This window comes from Rhinolophus sinicus, chromosome 16, assembly GCF_057876585.1.
Source record: "Rhinolophus sinicus isolate RSI-liver-muscle chromosome 16, RSI-T2T, whole genome shotgun sequence".
Classification (NCBI taxonomy): domain Eukaryota; kingdom Metazoa; phylum Chordata; class Mammalia; order Chiroptera; family Rhinolophidae; genus Rhinolophus; species Rhinolophus sinicus.
The window spans coordinates 102226791-102247318 of NC_142516.1; the positions used below are offsets into that span (position 1 = coordinate 102226791).

At 40.4% G+C, this 20528-nt stretch overlaps 2 protein-coding genes across 2 annotated transcripts in view; one reads left to right on the plus strand and one right to left on the minus strand.

The window, feature by feature from the left end:
* The window catches only part of PROSER1 (proline and serine rich 1), a 35241-nt gene extending 32829 nt beyond the window's left edge, over positions 1 to 2412 (minus strand). Inside the window, exon 1 of the mRNA XM_019753569.3 lies at positions 1518 to 2412. Within this exon, the coding sequence (XP_019609128.3) occupies positions 1518 to 1562 (45 nt within the window). The 5' untranslated portion in view covers positions 1563 to 2412. The remainder of the gene's footprint in view (positions 1 to 1517) is intronic.
* A 267-nt stretch (positions 2413 to 2679) lies between these two features.
* NHLRC3 (NHL repeat containing 3) lies at positions 2680 to 19354 on the plus strand. Its single transcript, XM_019753563.3, has 7 exons — positions 2680 to 3017; positions 3891 to 4043; positions 4353 to 4500; positions 9179 to 9379; positions 12906 to 12997; positions 15602 to 15714; positions 16745 to 19354. Exons 1-7 carry the CDS (start codon positions 2934 to 2936, stop codon positions 16995 to 16997), a joined length of 1044 nt encoding a protein of 347 aa, XP_019609122.3. The 5' UTR covers positions 2680 to 2933; the 3' UTR covers positions 16998 to 19354.
* Positions 19355 to 20528: the final 1174 nt, after the last annotated feature.

Sequence of the window (20528 nt, forward strand, 5' to 3'; positions counted from 1 at the left end):
CCTTCCTAGTGTCTTCTTACACACCTTTGCTTAAAGGACATTAGTGACAGCCAGTATTACCTATGGACCCATGGTGATACTCATGAAGAGATTCCCTGGCTAAAAACTGACTTACATTTACAAAGTCTAAGAGTAACTTAAAAAAACAAAAACAATAGTAACTCTCATATTTAGATATGCCTGTTTTTATCCCATTTTAATAGACTAAGACAATGTTGATGCACCTAATTATTTGGCATAGAAAGCAAAACACATTTTGTTTGTAAACCAGAAAAAAAGGAAAATTTACTATTCCCCGCATTAGTATTTACCATGTGATCTTTTCACAACTTAGAATGGAAGGAATATGCAAAATGACACCGTATAGCTTCCAACAATAGAAATCTACTGGTTAACCTGAATACACAAATTATTTTCTCATAAACAGTAGTTAAATTATTATCAGCTTATGAATAAATTTTGGCAAATCCTAAACATGAGCTAGCAAGCTGACATTTTATTGCAAATGTTAACTGTGCAAACTGGGTTTGCAAAAGCAGAAATTCTGTTCAAAAAAGAACAGTCAATATTGTCTAATATGCAAATTTCACTTCACATGCAAACTTGAAAAAGGAAAAAGCTTTATAAAGGATGACGAAAAACATCTTCCGTTATAGAGAATGAAGAAAATTAACATGTCCACTGGCAATTTTATTAATAATTTCATAAGTTGAAATAAATAAGCACCAGAGCACAAGGTAACAAATCCTTCCAGGTCAGTGAAGGGTCTTCAAGGTGTGGAAATGAGATAACTGCCCAGAAGTTCTAAGCAAAGGACCCTCTATTAGCATAAGAGTGTTAAATGCTTTCAGTTATAATTAGGTAAACTCTTACTTTTGCTGTCGAGGTACTGTTACGCTCAAGGCTACATTCCAAATTTTTTTGCTGTCTGATTCATTCTGGGAGTCTACATACAATGGCCTCAAAAAGAAGCAAAAACTTGGAAAGCAGGAAAAGTTTTGGAATTCAAGTTATTGAAGCCCATTCCTGAGATCATCATGACTTTAAACTTAACGCCACACTTCATTAGAGCAATAATTTTGTCCTGCCCAGCTGCCCAGGCAACATTATACTCTGCTAATCCTCAATGTGAAAAATATTTCATAATAACTACCACTTTTAAAAGAACTTTCTCCATGTTACCGAAAGATGAGGAAATCGGTTCAGAAATATTAAATCACTTATCCAAAAGTACAGGAGCTATTAAAGATTTGTAGAGCCAGCTTCGGAACGGAGGACTCTGAATATAATTTCCATAATACCGCACTGATTCACAAGGTGTTTATAGCGTTAACATGATTTCTATTTGTACCACGAAATGTATCAAGATATAAGCTCCTACACTATACGTTAAAACTCCAACCAACTTTGCAATCCTAAAGCCCGTATTTTGCACAATCTGCACGCACTTCTTCAAAGAGAATAAACCATAAGAATTCGTAGCTCATAGAATGATTTAAGGAATTAAGTGTAATTACCTTTCTAATTTCATCCAGCACCGTTTCAAAGGACTTTTTGTCCATCTTGACTACTCTCTCGACGTGGTTATAAGTTATACTTTCAATTATAAAACGTTCATCCCTGGTCAGCTTCGATAGTAAAAATGGTTATAGCTGAGGAGAAAAAGACTCCAGGAGCAGGAGAAAGGATGCGAAGAGGTAGACAGTACTTCAAACTCTGCAAAAATTTCTAAAAACGGAGAATTATAAAAACTTTTTACTAAAATCAAAAACCATCAAGCTTCCCCAGCTTTTTTACACAAAGCTTCAGGACACCCCGGGGAAGAGTCGGGTCCTCTCTGAGTCCTGCAGAGAAATCCGGGTTTGACGGCGAGGGCTGAGAGTCGGTCCCCTGCAGCTGAAGGCCAGGCGCCACCGGGGGTCGGTCGTGAAGCCTCTTTCCTGGGTGGAGCGGCGGGGAGAGCAGGGGCACCTGCGCCCCGAGTCCCGCGGACGGCGAGGAGGCAGGCACTGGCCTCTCCGCCCGCACCGGCGCTTCAAAGGCCGGCCCTCACCGCCACGAACCTGGTCTCATGGCCCGGCTTGCGCTCACCCGCAGCAGCTCCGCCGGACTCCTGGGTCCCACAGCCCGGGCAGCGGCGGCCTGGCAGGCTCTTTGTTACCAACTGCCACAGCTTCCGGGAGCGGATCGGCGGCCGGAGAGCACCGGGAGCCGGGGCCAGGGGGACACAGTCTCGGGCAGGGGGATTCTGGAACACCGCAGCGCCACCACTGCCAGGAGCCCTTCCCGGTTGCCCCTACAGTTCCCACCGGCTCATGTGGGCCTTCAATGAAGCACGTCGCGCGCGAGTAAACTCAACGCTGCGCCGCCAGTTTAGGCCACTCTTTCCTGGAAGCCAAAGGAGGGGTCCTTGTGTGGGAACATAGGTGTCAATAGAGTATGCCAGACTAGCCCGGAATCCGACACGGATGAAATCCTCTGCAGAACCTGGAAGTCGGTTTTGGAGGGTCACACCCCGGTGTCTTGGGTTTGTGTGTGTGAGCTACTGCTTGATCAATCTGAATTTGAAAAGAATCAACGTCGAGCGGTTAAGGCACAGCTATGGGTGCCCTTATTTTGGCGGACAGGAGAAGTCCTCGGCGTCGACCTCCCCTAGGGGCGGGAAAGGGTGGTCACTGGGTCAGCCCACGCACGTGATCTGGGGGCGGGGACCCAGGAATTGTCTGGGAATCCGAGTTCTAATTTTTTTTTCCCCGTCCTTCTCTGTGCTCCCTTCCTGTTCTCAATCCCCGTGCATCCAGGGGGGACGATTGGAGGTAATAGCTTCGGCCCAGGGGCCGGACGCTCTGTGCATCAAGAACCGTGTGGACCTGAGGCTGTCCGGCTGCCCCCAGCCGCTTGCGGAAACTCCGGGTCGGGCTTCTTGTTTCGTCATGGCGAGATTCTGGTTCTGTGCAGCTGGCGCAGGCTTCTTTCTTGTATATCTGGTTTTGCATTCGCGTTTTTGTGCCTCCCCGGTGAGTTGAATTGTGAGGAAATGGTTGTTGGGTGTGTGGATACACTTTTGAGAGGCGACGCTGCCCTCCTGGGGTGGAGGTGGTGGGCGCACTAGCTTGTCTCAAACTTGGGGAGTGGGGGAGCGGAACCCCCAGGTGTTGCCTTGTCTCTTAGTGTTAACATGTTTGTACAGAGGGTCCCTGACCTGTGATTTTTCTACTGTATGATGGTGCCAAAGCGATACGATTCTAGACACTGTTCATCCACGGGCTAGCGCTGTACAAGTATGCTACCTCTCAGCATGCTAGGTGGTTCTCCGTCAGCCACAGGATCAGGAGGGTAAACAACGGATATTATATGTTAATAGTATATTGTACTGTGTTGCCAGCACTTTTTTTTTTTGGATATTGTGTTTTCGAGTCCCATCATGTCTTTTAAACGCACATCTGTGTCTTTGCTCTGATGAGAAGAGGAAGGCTTCTTGAGATGAAGGGAACTCCAGATAATTGCCCAACTGTAGGCTAATGTAAGTTTTCTGAGCACGTTTAAGATACGCTAGGCTAAGCGATGCTGTTGGGTAGGTTATGTGTAGTAAATGCGTTTTCGACTTACCATATTTTCAATTTATGATGGGCTTATCGGCATGTAAGTCGAGGAGCATTTGTGTATAGTACACCGACATGTTCCTTATTTTCTCTTCTTTCCCTGCTCCCACTATATCCTCAAATAATTTGCAGATTTGTATTGTGGTTGCCTTGGTTTTTAAACATATAAGGCCATTTTTCCCAATCATTTCTGACCTTTGGGTCAGATGTCAAGACATGCGTAAAACCTTTTTTTCCTTTTTTAACGTAGACGGTAAACTGAATCTTAATCTTCTGATTTCATTTAAGGTTTTCAGGGAGTTTGTTTTTCAAATTTCCTGGAGAACTGAGGAAATTCTTTACCGCCTGGATGTGAGTTGGCCTAAGCATTCAGAATACTTTACTGGAACAACATTTTGTGTTGCAGTTGACTCCCTGAATGGACTGGTTTACATAGCTCAAGTAAGTAAAATCAGTATTAAAAAAAAAAAAAAATTATGAACACAAAGGAAACAATAGCCTGTTTTACTGTACTAAGTAACTATATACATTTACATTATGCCAGTTGTGGGATTTGTTTTTTTAATTGGTTTCAAGTGAGTATTTTGGCTTCGAATGTGGTAGATGTTAATATTTTTAGGTTTTGAAGCTGGATTTTTAAATGTTACTAATTTCCTTGATTAACCTTTAATTTTTGTTTCTCCTTGCCAAAATAAAGATTACTTCCTTAAAACTGATCCTATCTAAGCAGTTATTTTTGTATACCTTCAGAGAGGGGATAACATCCAAAAGGTATTAGTGTTCACAGAGGATGGATATTTCCTACGATCCTGGAATTACACAGTTGACACACCTCATGGTATGTTTGCAGCCAGTACACTACATGAACAATCTGTCTGGATCACGGATGTAGGAAGTGGTATGTGTACTAATATCTATTAAATTATCTTGCTAGAAATTACATCTTTGCTCATGTTCTTGCTTGTACATTTTAAAATCAGAGTTACCGAATCCAGTCGTAATTTCTTTAATGATTCATGAAATCACTTATTTCTAAAAATATAGTGTACTTCTGTAGAATTAAGACATTTAATAAGGCTATAATTATCACGATCCTTCTTTTAACTTGGCAAGAGTCTATTCCTCTTTAAAGCATCAATTGCTCTTCTCAGATTAAATAAGTCTAACCTCTTCTATGGAGTCAAATAAAATGGTAAGCTTTAAAAGCCAATGAATGAAATCCTTGCTTCTCATTTTCCTTTACCAGTTTTCTTTCAAAAGAGATTGTACTAAGAAACCAGAATTGCTTTGTTGCCCAACACTGCTGGTGTTAACCCTTCTGAAATTCCACTGACTACCGCATGGCTGAAATCTTCCTTCCATCAAATATTTTAGTATAATGTGCTGAAAAACAAAGTAACCACAAGTTGAACTTACAGCTGTGGAGATAAATTTTCAGAGGTAGCTGTTTGAATATACTTGTGGCTTAAAACAAGACAGTACCAGAGATAACCTGGCATTATCTCGGTAACGAATGGGATCAAAAAGACAATATTTGTACTATTCCTTGGCCCAGTTACATTCATATCTTGAGGGACATCCTATTTCCCCAGATCTGGCAATTCACATGCTATTTTGGAATTAATGAGGCTTCAGTTTTTATGAAAAGTGCGATTACCACGTCTGTTCTTAGAACCCAAAAGGTTTCTGAGCCTCAGCCAATGCCTTATATATTTCAAGCTGTACTTTGGATGGTAAGATTAGATTTAAACCAAAAAATCTGGATTACCTCTGAGTTCATGATAATAAAATTTGAACTATTTCACTTTTTTTTTTTAGAATTCACTGTTAAAGGCCTTTATTTTTAATTGATACCATTCATGTGATTTTTAAAAAAATAAAATACTTCACTGATTCCAGAAATAAAAAGAACACACATGCTCTCTTCATTCTTTCCAATATAGCTTTTTTTCCATGCACAGATCTGAAGACAGTTTTTGTATTACTTCCCATTTTTCAAAGGAATAAATTCCCTTTGATAAAAACATGGCTGCAAATCAGCCATTTAAAAAAAGCCATTACTAGTATTCTATCCTTTTTCTAGTTCATTAGAAACTTTGGAGGTTGCTTTCTTTAATGTTTTATTCTCTTATTATTGCTACAAACTTCAGCTAAAGCTTCCAAATCAAGTATAATAATAAATAAAATTTTCAAAATAGAATTGTAATGCAAGCTAATTCACTTTTATTTCCAGTAAGCTCAGTGTATCCAGTTTATCTTTTGAACAACTACCAGTTACTGGTCTTGGTATGCCTTCACGTTGATTTTGGTTCACTGCTTTGTGGTTTTTCCCTATTTGTTAATATTCTGCTTTATATTTTTCCTTCTAAGATAATTGTAACCCAAAGAAATTTTAATGTGAGAAGATAGAGACTAGTGATTTGGAAAGATTTATTCCCTTCTTAGGAAAGAAAACTTAATGGGTTGAATTTTGAATTTGTTTCCACTTGTAGAAAATGTAGTTTATTATTTTTTTAAGTTTTTATTAAATTTATTGAAGTGACATTGGTTAGTAAAATTATATAGGTTTCAAGTGTATACAATTCTATAAAACATCATCTACATATTGCTTTGTGTGTTCACTCAGAGTCAGTTCTCCTTCCATCACCATAGATTTGACCCCCTTTAACCTCTTCTACCACCCTCTCTTTCCTTACCCTCTGGTAACCACTAAACAGTTGTCTGTGTTTGTGAGTTTTTGTTCATTTGTTTGTCTTGTTCATTTCTTGTTTTCCTTTTTGTACCCCACATGAGTGAAATCATATGGTTCTCAACTTTTTCTGTCTGACTTATTTCACTTAGCATGATAATCTCAAGATCCATCCACATTGTTGCAAATGGCAGTATTTCATCTTTTGTTGTGGCTGAGTTATATTCATTTGTTTATATGTACCACATCTTCTTTATCCAGTTTCTGGGTATATTATTCTTGACTAGTATTTCTCTCTTCCAATAGTTTGAATATTTGATTCCACTCCTAGCTTGTTGAGTTTCTGTTGAAGTCTGATGATAATCTAATGGGCTTTCCTTTGTACGTTACCATCTTTTTCCCATGAGAATTCTTTCTTTTCATTAATTCTTGACAGTTTCAATATAATGTGCCTTGGAGAGGCCTTTTAGGATTGATGTAATTAGGTGTTGCTTGTTTCTTGGATTCAAGGATCCAGTTCTAAACAAGTATTGGGACGTTCTCGTCAACTGTTTGAATAGGCTCTCTCTGTGTCTTTCTCCCTCTCTTCTCCTTCTGGTATACCTATTATTCATATATTGCTCTTTCTGATGGCGTCAGATGGTTCTTGTAGAGTTCTTTCATTTCTTTTAACTCTCAAGTCTCTCTCTCCTTCCATCTGTGTCATTTCCAGATTTCTGTCTTCCATATCACTAATTCTTTCCTCCATCTGGTCAGCTTTATTTCCTAAGCTGGCTGTTTCATTCTTCATCTCTTTTATTGAGTTCTTCAGCTCCAGAATTTCTGTTTGGTTCTTTTTTAAAATTTCAGTCTCTGGTAAAGTATTCATTTTGTTCATTGATTTTATTTCTGAGTTCATTAAACTGCCTATATGAGTTTTCTTGCATCTCGTTGAATTTTTTCAGAACCGCAATCTTTAATTCTCTGTGATTTAAGTCTCACATTTTCATGTCTTTAATTTTATTTTCTGGAGAGTTGTAATTTTCTTTCTGAGCTGACTTTGTTACCTTTGTTGTTCATGGTAATTGATGGGTTATTTCTCTACCTAGGCATCTACTGGAATGAATTCTGCAGCTGGGTGATAAGAAGGGGTTTTTCTTTTGTTTTCCAATAGTTCTGGAGCATTTTATTTTCTTTTGCCCTGTTCTGGCTTCTTGCATGGTGGGAGATTTCCTGGGGAGGTGGGCGTCTCCTCTGTGAACAGGTCACCTTGGTCTCAGGGCACCACCCCCATGGGAGAATGTGGGGGCGATGGAATTCTGAGCCCCTGAAATCTTGATGCTGTCCCTGTAGCTAGAATCACAGCTGTGAACCTCAGCAGCCCTGAGTACCCCCACTGCGATCAGCTCTTAAAGGTGGCTATGCCATGGTTGGGGAGAGGCGGCTGGTCTTTGTTCTCCTCTTGGTAATGGTGACTGCCAGACCACAGCTGCCTCACTTGAACATCTCCTCCCTTATCTCTGAGATTAGCTGCAGTGTGCCGTTCAGGAACTGTTTCTCCAGTTCTCAGACTGTAGATATTCTGCTCTTTAACCCAACAACTGACTGCTACAATTTCTTCTGGGGCCCACTACTAACACTGGGAGGATGCAGTGAGGAGAGCTCTGGGAGGGTGGGGGTAGGTGGCCAAGCCCCCTGGCTTTGTTTCCTGCCTGGCAGTGAGGGCTCCTAGACCACAGCTGTCACAGTCCTATATTTGGTCTTTGCCCCAGGGTCTCGGCCCCATCACTGTGTTCAACCGAATCAAGCTGATCACTTAGGCAGGATTGTGGGCCATAGACAGTGCACCTGCGGTCTCAAGCCTCCCCTCTCCCAGGACTGCAGTGAGCTCTGTGGCACCCATCTGGGCACTTCTCCCTTCCCTCCTCCTGTTTGCCCCAATTCACCCACCTTCAGATGTTTCGATGTATGGATCTCTCAGGCGTCTGTGTGTGTGTTGTGCAGAGATTCCTATGGCTGTTCAACTTCTTGTAACTTCAAGATGAGAGATCAAGGGGGACACCTCATGCCACCATTTTTCTGATACCCAGAAAATGTAGTTTAAAAAAAAAAAAATCTCTATTATAGAGCACTTTTTTGTTGACCTACTGAAATTCGAGATCTGCACTTGAACGAGTGCAATAACAGTTGTCAGATATAAATTGTTCCTTCTTGATTTCCTTTTACAAGTAATGCTTATTCAAGGTAATAAGATTAAAACAGAACATGGTGTGCCAATAATTTAACATGAGCTTTCTGTGTGAGGAGTCAGCTTTTTTAGTTTTATTTCTTTCAATTTAGAATCTACTTATTTTGGAGTACCTAAGATTTTACTTCATAAACATATTTGGCTATGACTGATGAAGAAACTCTATTGTTTATCAAATACAACATTCAATTATTTGAACCTATTCACTTTTTTTTTTCTATTCACTTTTTATTACTGTTTAATTCTGTCAATTTTTGCTCTCAGCTTACAGTTGGCCCTTGAACAACATGTGTTTGAATTACACAGGTCCACTTATATGCAGATTTTTCCAATAAATATTATGAATGTATTTTCCTTACGATTTCTTAATAACATTTTCTTCAGCTTTATTGTAAGAATACAGTATATGTATAATACATATAACATACAAAATTTGTGTTAGTTGACTTTTTATGTTATTGATAAGTTCCAGTCAGCAGTAGGCTATTAGCAGTTAAGTTTTGGGGGTGTCAAAAGCTATACATGGATTTTTCTACTGTGCAGGTGTTGGTACCCCTAACCACCTTCCCCCCATCCCCTGTTGTTCAAGGGTCAACTGTATTTGAAAAACAGGAATGTTTGTACAGTGGTTATATTTGTGAAATGTGCATGTCTTTATAGGATTCTATGGTCATACTATTAAGAAATACAATTCCTTCGGTGATCTTGTTCAAGTCTTGGGTACCCCAGGCAAAAAAGGCACTGGTTTGAATCCCTTGCAGTTTGATAACCCTGCAGAATTATATGTAGAGGACACAGGAGATATTTACATTGTGGATGGAGATGGAGGATTGAATAACAGATTGATCAAGTTGTCCCAAGGTACGTGACTTAATTTTATATGATATTATAAGAATATTATTTAATAAGTTGGATTTAATTTGATACTTGGTATAATATTGTAACTGTTGTATATGAATGTGGGGACAGAGCCAGGAGTGCAGTTTCCAGGCTCTCGGCCTCACGTAGAAAGGTGCTCACTTGGGTAGTAAATGGCCATCAACTGTGATTGGATGGCCATCAGCTGTGGCTAGTTGGCCGTCAGTTGTAACCAGTGAGCCATTGGCCACTAATATAACTGCTGTGGCTATGCTAGGAGAAAATGGGGGCTAGCAAGAAGATGGTGGCTGAACTAGCAAGAGCGGATTGCAGTTAGGACGGCGGGTTGTGGACAGTGTAGCTCCTGCTTCCTGTGTCTCCATCCCAGCCGCCAGCGAGAATATAGTGGCACGAATCCCCTATCTGTGGCTCCGTGGGTGTTCCTTTTTGGCCTCACCATATCCTGCATTCTTGTGTGGGGAGCGGGACCAGAGACCCCACATGCTGCCCCACATGACACATGGCGCAGCGAGCAGGGTCTCCCACATGACTCCCCACACGACAATGAATCTGTGTATAAAGGGCTCACGTGTATTCTAGGGCAAAACCAAAACAGATCCGTGGGATGGCCAATAATTAACGATTCTGACAATAGACTTGCTTCTTCACCAAAAGCTAGGCGTTTCCTTTGAAATGAACAGGAGGCAGTATGAGAACAGATAGTGGGCTCAAGAAATAAGTGGTTATTCTAGCCAATTAAGAGTTGGGGGATTAGAAACCTGGCATCCCACAGCTGCAGGTACCTTGCAGGTTGATTGATCAGCAAGTATTTTATTGAATTCCCTGCTTTGCAACCTCAGTAGTACTTTAGGTGCAGGTTTATTAGAAATGAAACAGTTAAATGCTACTATATGCTACTGATTGTTAATAAGATGAATAAAATTGTAAAAGAAGATTAGGAGGAGAAACAACTGTTGACCGGAGAAGTAGGACAAGACTTCATGAAGGAAATAGTTCTTGCACTAAACTGATTTTGAGGGGAGGAGAGCGGGATGGGAGGAGGGTTCACAAGCCTTTATCACACAAAGTCTGCAGGTGATAATAGCAGGTCTTTTTTAGGAACGGAGCTTAGGATGCACTTTTGAATAGTAGAAAATAAGATTTGAGATATTCTTGAGAGCTTATGTTGTGAAAATTTCCCAAGGCCAAGAGACCAAAGAAAGAGTCTGACAACCTCAGCATTACATCAAGAGTTTAAGGGAACTTACATAGGAAGGACATCTTGGGCGGCAGCAAGATGATGCGGATGTCCCCTAGGCTGCATGGCAGGTGCTAAAGAATTGTCTATAATGGGATAGTGCAGTGTGGGGGCAGAGCCCCAGAAAGTAGTTTCCAGGCTCTCGGCCTCACATAGACAGGTGCTGGCTCAGGTAGTAAATGGCCAACTGTGATTGCATGGCCATCAGCTGTGGCTAGTTGGCCGTCAGCTGTAGCCAGTGAGCCAATGGCCACTAATATAACTGCTGTGGCTACGCTAGCAGAGAGAGAGAAGAGAAGAAGAGGAGAGAGGAGAGTGGAAGAGAGTGAAAGAGAGTCGTCGGTGGGTTGCAGACAAAAGGGACAGCAGGTCGCACGTCCAGTGAACCCAGCCTCCAGTGAGACCGTAGTGGTATGACTCCCCTGCCTATGGCTCCGTGGGTGTTCCTTTTTGGCCTCACCATGTCCTGCGTTCTTGTATGGGGAGCGGGAGCAGAGACCCCGCAGGCTTCCCCGCACGACATGCAGGATAAGTAGGTGTACTGGTGGTGACCTGTCCCAAATAAGGGGTCAAGGCCTCACGTGTGGAGGGCAGAGCAACTGCCTGTTCCAGGAACCAGCCTTGGGGTGCAGGGGAGGGGAAGATCAGACAGTCAGTCTCCCAGGGGATTTATGGGAGGTGATCTCTGTTCTGGCCCAGATCTAGCGCATGGGTCGTGTCATGGAATAGTCTGTCTTCCACAGCATATCTAAGCCATAATATGAAGCCATAATTTTGCCTGTAAAGAGTCTCTGAGGTTTTTTAATAGAAAAGTGATGTTACAGAATTTTTACAAGACAGTATGATATCAGGATATATTTACAGTAAGCTCTGTCATATGGAGGTTATGTAGTTATATGTAGCTATTTTATCATCTAGTAACTGAATTTGTTTGGTGACAGTTAAAGGGAGGTGAGGTGGAAATAAAGTGAGAATCAAAAAAATTATGTAAGAAAGAACCAGATTTAGGAGACAGATTGAATATAGGTGCACTAGTTTCTTGTGGCTGCTGCAATGAATTGCTACAAACTGGCTTAAACAGAAATTTATACTCTCGTGGATTTTGGAACCCAGAAGTCTAAAATCTTTAGGGTGGGCCATTCTCCTTCCAAAGGCACGAGGGGAGACTCCTTCCCTGCGTCTTCCTGCTTCCGGTGACTCAGACATTCCTTAGCTTGTGACAATGTCACTCTAGTCTCTGCCTCTGTCTTCACATGGGCTTCTTCTCTCTGTATCTCAAATCTCCCTCTCCTTTCTCTTATAAGAAAACTAGTCATTGAATGAAGAGTCCACCCTAAATCCAGGATCATCTCATCTCAAAATTCCTAACTTAATTATATCTGCAAAGACCTTATTTCCAGTAAGGTCACCTTCATAGTAGTTACTGGACATATCTTTTAGGGGGCCACAATTCAACCCACTACAGGGTAATAATAAAGGAGATAGACTATAAAAACGTAATGTGAATATTTAAGCTCAGAGGAATGGTAATACCAAAGAACATGTTAGTTGGGAAGGGGAACCAGTTTGAGGGAGAGGTTGACATGAACCCTAAACAATGATTTTGAAAAAAATATTTTTTTTTTTTATTGGGTAACAGTGTGTTTCTCCAGGGCTCATCAGCTCCAAGTCAAGTCATCGTCCCTCAGTCCAGCCATGGAGGGCGCAGCTCAGCTCCAAGTCCAGTCACTGTTTTTAATCTTCAGTTGCAGGGGGTGCAGCCTACCATCCCACATGGGAATTAAACCGGCAACCTTGTCGCTTAGAGCTGGCGCTCTAACCACCTGAGCCATCCGCCCCCCCCCCCCCACACACACACACATCGGAAGCTCAGCGGCAGCTCACTGTCCCCAGTCTAGTTGTGGAGGGTGCAGCTCATTGGCCCATGTGGAAATTGAACCAGCAACCCTGCTGTTCACAGCTCACGCTCTAACCAACTGAGCCATCCAGCCGCCCCTAAACAATTATTTCGAGTGATGAAAAATTCACTTGGAGATAATCATTGAAGAAGTATTATAGAGTAATTGCTTGAAACAAGGGATTTTGGTGGTGTTTTTTTTTTGTAAAGCATAAGAATTAGGCAAATGGGTATATAAACAAAGCGAGGAAAGAGGTTATAATTGAATAATTTGCTATAACATAATTTGCTATAACCTATGACATAAAATAGAATATGCAAATGCATTAGGTATTCTGTATGTTGCTCTGACCATATATGTTTACCATTTGTAGATTTCATAATGCTTTGGCTGCATGGAGAAAATGGGACAGGGCCTGCTAAGTTCAACATACCTCACAGTGTTACACTGGATTCAGTTGGTCGGGTAAAAATACAGTGTCGTTTGTCTGGAATTGTGTACCTGAATATGTTTATGTGTGTCTAGGTGTGTGTATCTGGGCTTGTATATAGGGATCTTGGTGCACCTGTGTGTGTCTGGACATGTGGATATGCATGTGTGTCAGTGGATGTGTATATCTGGGTATGTCTGGACAATTCCTTCTGGGCTGGGTATACCCACATATTCCGTTTAAATATTTGATTCCTATAATGAAGGGAGTTCCCAAATACTCAGAAATCAGCAAAATAGATTTCCTATGTCACTTAAAAGGCAGAAGGAACAAATGATGGAACAGAGCATAAGTGAAGTTATCTTAAAAAAAAAAAAAAAGAGTTGCCCTCCTACTAGGAAAACTACTATGAGTATTCAAATATATTTTAAAATCTAGAATGAAACTAAGTTAATTCTAGAATGTATTGATCAAATGGGAGATGGAAGAGATTAATCTTGGAAGCTTAAAAACCAGCCATCTGGGCATACTCTTGATTTTACTAGCTGTACTTTTTTAGGGAGCAGAAAGCTATAACCAACAAATTACAATCCATTTCTTATTTTTCTGCCCCTGTCTACTATGACCTCTTTTATTTCTACACACCTTTAAACATGCATATCACTTCTTTGGGGTTACCATCCTATAACCAAACCCAAAATGTCTTCTATTAGTTTCTCCTGTTTTCCTATAGTAGCCTGTACTTCCCCCTTACAGTAACTATCATGCTATAATAGAGCAATTTAATTGTCTCCGCTAACATAGTGTAGGCTGTATGAGGACACATGCTGGATCTCGTTAGCCTTATATCTAGTGTTTAGCACGTGGTAGTCGTCTAACGCATATTTGTTAAATGACTAATGTCTTGGTGCACAGTGGATGCATCAGACTCTCTTGGCTTCATGCCATTAGAAATTTAATCCATTTCCACTTCTCATTCTGCGCTCAGCAAGCAACTTTCTGGATTATGATTTGGCTTCCTATGTTGACAAAGTGAGGATGTTTTGATCATAAAATTTTCAAGTGTTTCCCATCAAAAATAGGAAGGTAGCTGAACATTTGAACTTTCTATGTAAATTGGGAACTAGAAAGTTAGAATTCACTATTCTCCTCATGGGATAAGAACAAGATCAAGTTTCTGAGCATCCAAGACCCAGGTCAGTTCAACATGGTGACGAACATCTTTGGAGCGAGGCCTTGGAGATCATTTCATAGGGATACTCTGGCATTACTGAGTGAGGAAAAACAAAAGAGTTATTTCTACACACTTGGTGTTTTTATAACAACAGCAATGCTACTCAAAGCATTTTACATGATTAATTCATTTAATCATCATTCCAACGCTATATGAAAAGATAATTAGTTCCAGAGTTAGACTTGTTTCTTAGACAAGATTTCTCATGATCAAAATCCACTGAGTAGGGAAAATAATGCTAACAATCTGAAATGTCTTTCAGTCCTAGGGACTAATCTATATTTCTTCCTTGGTCACTAAGATAGTAATCCCAAAAATCTTTAAGGAAACCCATCCTTAGCAAAGAATCATATAGATCTGGAAAAGATCTTGAGAAATTACTTAGGGATCAATAGCCTTTCTAAAGACTATTGCAGTTAGTCTTTATTTGTTTCTGACTGGAGATGAATTCAGTCACTACCAAAACTCACACGCACTGAAAAAGCTATAGTCAGGGTTACCCTGAACAAACAGTTCCTGAATCCACAACCCTAAGAAATCTGAAGATCCTGACGTGGGGAAGTGGAGGTCAGTAGGGTTGGCCCACTCTTCCAGTCCATTCTTACATAGCTCTCTACAGCCCTAGCCACATCATTCAAAGCCATTTCACTGTATGTATGCCATAGGTTGCAGAGATCAAGTACAATACTTGAAATGCCATTTAGAATGTACCTTCCTGTTTTAGAAGGATAGTTTCCTTACTAACACATCACAGCCAATAGCAAACTTAATTAAAGCTATTGTTAGCCTGCTATCATTCTTTGTGTGTTACTAGAATCTCCCAAGCTTCCTCTTTAAGTGCTTTGGCACTTTGGACCTAGCTCGGTTACAGCAATAGAGTTTTAATGATATTGATTGCAGTGTGTTTGAATACCTGGCTTCCCCTGAGCTTCAGCTCTTGAGGAGCAAGGCTGCTTTTCCTTGTCTTTATTGTATTACCTGGCCCAGGAACTGACAAGTTGGAAGTACTCCGTGACAGTGAGTGCTGGTTAGAGGAATGAAAGAATGCTGTTGCTTCAGTATCTACAAATCCTCTGTGTTATACTGGAGTGCTCCAGTTTTATAGTTATCCAAATGTTTAGTCTAGCAGTCAGAGCATTATAGGCTTTGGGTTAATACAGATGGCCATAAATAGTTCTCCTACTTGTAAGCTCACTTCAAACATGATATTTTAACCTTTCTGAACTTTAATTTCCTATCTGAAAATGGGGCTTTTAAGACCTTATTCTTTGGGGTCCTCTGAGTACTAAATGAGATAATGTATGTGAAATTAATGAAAATAAACATTCATCCTCTCCCCATCTTTTTTTTTTCCTTCTCATTATGATGTGGATCTTTCCCAGTAAAATTATTTTTTCTGTTTCAGGTGTGGGTTGCTGACCGAGGAAATAAAAGAATTCAAGTATTTGATAAAGACAGTGGGGAGTGGTTAGGAGCATGGAATAATTGTTTCACAGAAGAGGGACCTTCTTCAGTCAGGTAATTGCTTTTTTAAAAAAATTTAAAATGCTTGTTTTATTTGCTTTATGTTAGCTTCTCTGAAGAGCTAGCTGAAAGTTTAAAATATTTATCGTTAATTTTAAACAGTGAAAGGGGAAGGAACCAAATATGCAGAGAACATGTAATCATATTTCAAATTCCAGGCAACTGCACTGCCTGTGTGCTGTGTGACCCAAATATTGCAGGTGTTGTATGCTGGACCCGCCCTACAGCCTTTCCCCATATTATTTTTTTTTTTATTAAACTAATCTTTGGCTATGTCTGTCATCACAAATCTCGTTCCCTCATCAACAGAATTAGATCAATTTAAAATTCTTTTTAAAAGAACTCTTCAACACTCGTCTGGCCTTCTCTCTGAGCCCCTCCAATTCTTGCTTTTGGTGACCCTTTGTTTACGATAGCCGGCTCCCATGCCTAACCCTCAAACACACCCCCATCACTGTATCCCTTGACTCACTTAAGGTTTCATCTTGGTCTCATCATGGTCCCTATTTTGCCCTTCTATTTTCATCTCTTATCTATTTCTTCATTGTTTATTCTCCCACTAGAATATAAAGGCAAAAGAAAGTAGATATTTGGGTTTCTTGCTCACAACCGTATTCTTGCTACCTTGTATAGTGTAGGCACATTAGGAACTCAGTATTTATAGAACAAATTAATCAATCCAATAAGCAGTTTGGTATATAAATTCATGAAACACTGTGACAGGTTTTTACTTGTTTTTATTGTTGTTAGGAGTGTGTGTGTGTGTGTGTGTGTGTGTGTGTGTGTGTTACATTGTAAATATATTGGAGGCAATTAAAATCCAATCCAGTGTATTATGAATCTGGGAAATGTGTTGCAAATAATGTATCAACCAGAAAGGCCAATAAAATAACTTTAGGAAAGGAAAAACCTTCAACAAGTGAGTGCCTATTATTGTTTAGCATTGTAGGGGATAAAAATGTTGAGAAAATAAACACTTATGTTAATTCTGCATATATTTGTTATGCAATGTCTTTCTCCTTAGATTTACTCCTGATGGGAATTACTTGATTATAGCCCAGCTGAATCTTAGCAGGCTCTTGTTTGTGGCAGCGCCCCCTGTAGGAAGCATTGGCAACTGTACTGTGATCAGCTCAATCCAATTAGCAGATCAAGTTTCACCTCATCTCTTAGACGTCAGTGGGAAGACTGGAGCAATCTATGTAGCAGAAATTGGAGCAAAACAAGTACAAAAATATGTCCCTTTGAATAGCTATTTCCCTTCATCCCATTCATAATGTTTCTTTCCCTGGAAATCTTTCAAGTGAAAGTTCATATTTTCAAATTCATTAAGTATTTAAAAATAATGTTCAAGCACAGGAATTTCTTTCTTTACTTTTACCGTACATGGTATCAGAGAAATTTGTTCTTATGTCATTAAGAATCATATATGTTGTTGCCATTCTTGTGACTTAATTTTACTTGTAAATACATACATAAGGATATTTTAATAAAAGAAATGTAACTGTAAAAAAATGGGGTCAGAAAGAGGAACTAAGGTTGTAACCTACTCCTTTGTCCTGAAAGACTAATTTTCCCTTTTGAGGGGTGGGGGGCAGAAAAAGGAATACAAGTGGGTTTTCAGGATAATTTATTGAATTTTATGTGAAGAACTGCAAACCCCCAGTTTGTTCATGTTATATCAGATGAACTGCTTGAGAGAGCAAGTCAGATGGGCTCTTGATTAATGAGTCCTCAGGGAATGCTAGGTCCTGAAGATTCCAAACTGGAGAGACAGGGTTTATGTATGTGCCTTGTGAGTCGCTGACAGACAACACAGTGACAGCAGTGCACAAGTGTGGTGGTACTTTGGGAGGAGGAGCATCACATGGCAGGGAATCATGGAGACCTGGCCAGGAAGCCCACTGGAGCTCCTGCTTGATGAACTGAGCAGGGGAAACAATGCGATCCAAGTAGACGAGTTCCAAAGTGTTATGAACTTGCTGTAAACTCTGGGAGGCTTTCTTTGAAAGGTCCCACTTGGCTTTCTTCCTTTAGCTGTCAGATACTCTCAATCTTCACAGGTAGGAATAAAATGGCTACTAGCATCTAAGCACTTTATCAAAAAGAATTTTTACTAATAACTGGATTTTTTTTTTTTTTTTGAAGATTTTATTGGGGAAGGGGAACAGGACTTTATTGGGGAACAATGGTCAAATTGTTGTCCTTTCAATCTTAGTTGTGGAGGGTTCTGTTCAGCTTCAAGTTGTTGTTCTTTCAGTCATCCGGGAGCTCAGTGGCAGCTCAGCTCAAGGTGCCGTGTTCAATTTTAGTTGCAGGGGGCAGAGCCCACCATCCCTTGTGGGACTCGAGGAATTGAACTGGCAACCTTGTGGTTGAGAGCCCACTGGCCCATGTGGGAATCGAACCGGCAGCCTTCGGAGTTAGGAGCACGGAGCTCTAACCGCCTGAGCCACCGGGCCGGCCCCGATTTTTTTTTTATGGTAGCGTTAAAGATAGGGCCTCTCCTCAGTGTCTCCTTACTTTTTATTGTTTAACGTGAACTCAGTGCATTCCTAACATTTGTCTACCTCAAAGAACTTTTAGGATGATTTACATAGGGATGTGTGCCAAACACTGAGCTAGTAAAATGAATAATTTCCTGCCTTTCTATGTTTATGTCCCCTTGTCACTTTGGTCTGAATAATTGGCTTTCCAGTTATGACCATTTTTTTCAGTGTGTTCTAGATTCTGATGGAAGCTGGCCATGTTATGGTCTCTCAGATCATTCTTCCTCTTCCCTTCTATTAGCCTTCCTTTTTATCCTAGTGTCTTACTGTAAATTGTGTAGCACATGAGAAGTCTTGAGCTGAATTTTCTTATCACTTATTATGTCTGGAGTCTGTCTTCCAGACCTCCAGGAACTCACTTTTTTGATGCTTGGATCATATCTTGATGGAGTTAGGAAGGTAAATCTACCAACAGGAAATCCTGTCCCGTGTTTCAAGGCCATTGATAGGTGTGTTTGTGTCACTGATCAAGCTGTATGATCCTAAATGAGTAGCCTTAGTTTCTGTTCAGTAAAACAGGAATGCCGTTCTTTCCTCCTTCAGGAATGCTGTGAGGATCAGACGTGCAGTAGGTACGTGTGTGCCCTTTGAAACCTGTAATAGCACCAAGTAAATTAAAGGCATTTTATTATGGAAGGTCCTTCTAAACTTACCATTTACTTGATATTGTCAGGTTTGCCTGAATTTTGTTTGCACTTATCGCTTTTATCAACACGTATCCTTGTGAACTTTATTCAGTTTAGCCAATATAGTTCATTGATTTGGATGAAAGAAAGTAATTCGAGGGTTTTTGTTGTTGTTGTTGTTCTGTTTTCAAGCCAGGACAAGAAGTACAAATGTCTCTTTAAAGGAATGCAGGTTAGGTAAACTGGTTTTTGTCATTTCAAAAATGTTTTATTTGTTTTATGTCAGATTGTTATAAAATGTTTAAAATATTACTTCTATGTATCTTGCTAAAAACTTATTTTATAAACATAATAGTAATCAAGTTATTTCATTTTTTTCTTTTGGATTAATTTGTTAAATGGATGAGAAATATTTTGTATGTTCTATTAAAAATACACATTAAAATTTTGGAAAGAAAAGGCAATATTATGTGGCTCTCTAATTATAGTTTTGTTTTATTGTTATAAAAGCAGTTTATACCTTCTTACGTCATTGAAGAATTTCAACAATCATGAAATCACAGGTTGATGCTGAGAATATCTTCTCCTTTTTAAATTTTATTTATTTATTTATTATTTCAGGAAAAGAAAGTACACACTTGAGAGGGAAGTGAGGACGAAACTCGAAGAGCCAGTGGCTCTGAGGAAATCCCTCCCAATCAAGGGTATTTATACCCCCTGGGGCGGGAATTGGTGATGTCCCATTGAGGAGGCTCCTCAGTTTCTTCCGTCAGTGGGGTCCTCAGTTTCCTTCTCTTCCTTACTTGGTTTCTCCAGAACTGTCATGGCATCAGATGCCTGCTGGTAGTCATAGTAACCACAATATAAATGAGATTATAATGATATAATTATCTAAAGGTCAGTTCCCGGTCATAGGAATTAGACTTGCTGGGTCGAAACACATCGTTAAGGCCTGGAACTCATCAGTAAATCAACTTGGGTCCTCAGAAAAGCACCCTAACTTAATTTTGCATTGGCAAGGACTGTCAGGGAGAATGGGACGTGGATCCTAATGGTCCCTGGATCTGCATTTGCAACCTCTCTGAGCGGACATAGTTTGGTAGAATCTGGATAGTAAGAAGCTCCATTCTGGTATGTGCAGGGCGAGGTTCAGCCATCTCTTTTGGCAAAGTGGGCTATAGAAGCGCGTCGAGAGGAGGTGAAGTAGGAGACCTTGCAGGTGGAGTAGAGGGTGAGAGGAAGCTGAGGAAACTGGGTATTCCGGCCCTGGAACTCGCTGGCTGGTCAGTCCCTCTCCTGTTGGGACAATGGTGTTCCCGATAGAAGGGGATCATCCAGGAGGTCAGGTTTATCTTTAGGTGGGGCAGCCACGGCAGTGTGAGCATAACGAATTTTCCAGGAGACTTTTTTTTTTTTTTTTGGATCTTGATAGAAGACCATGAGGGTCTGTACATATAAGATCTCTATTCCTTTTTCCTTTTTGTTTACAGAAGAGGTTTAGTTGGAGAACTGTGTTATAATTTAGGGTCCCATTTCCAGGACAGTTCTCTCCGTCCCCTATGTTATATTGAGGCCAGGCCATATTGCAAGAGTAGTGTCTTTCACTTTGGACTAATTTAAAATTCAATTAAAA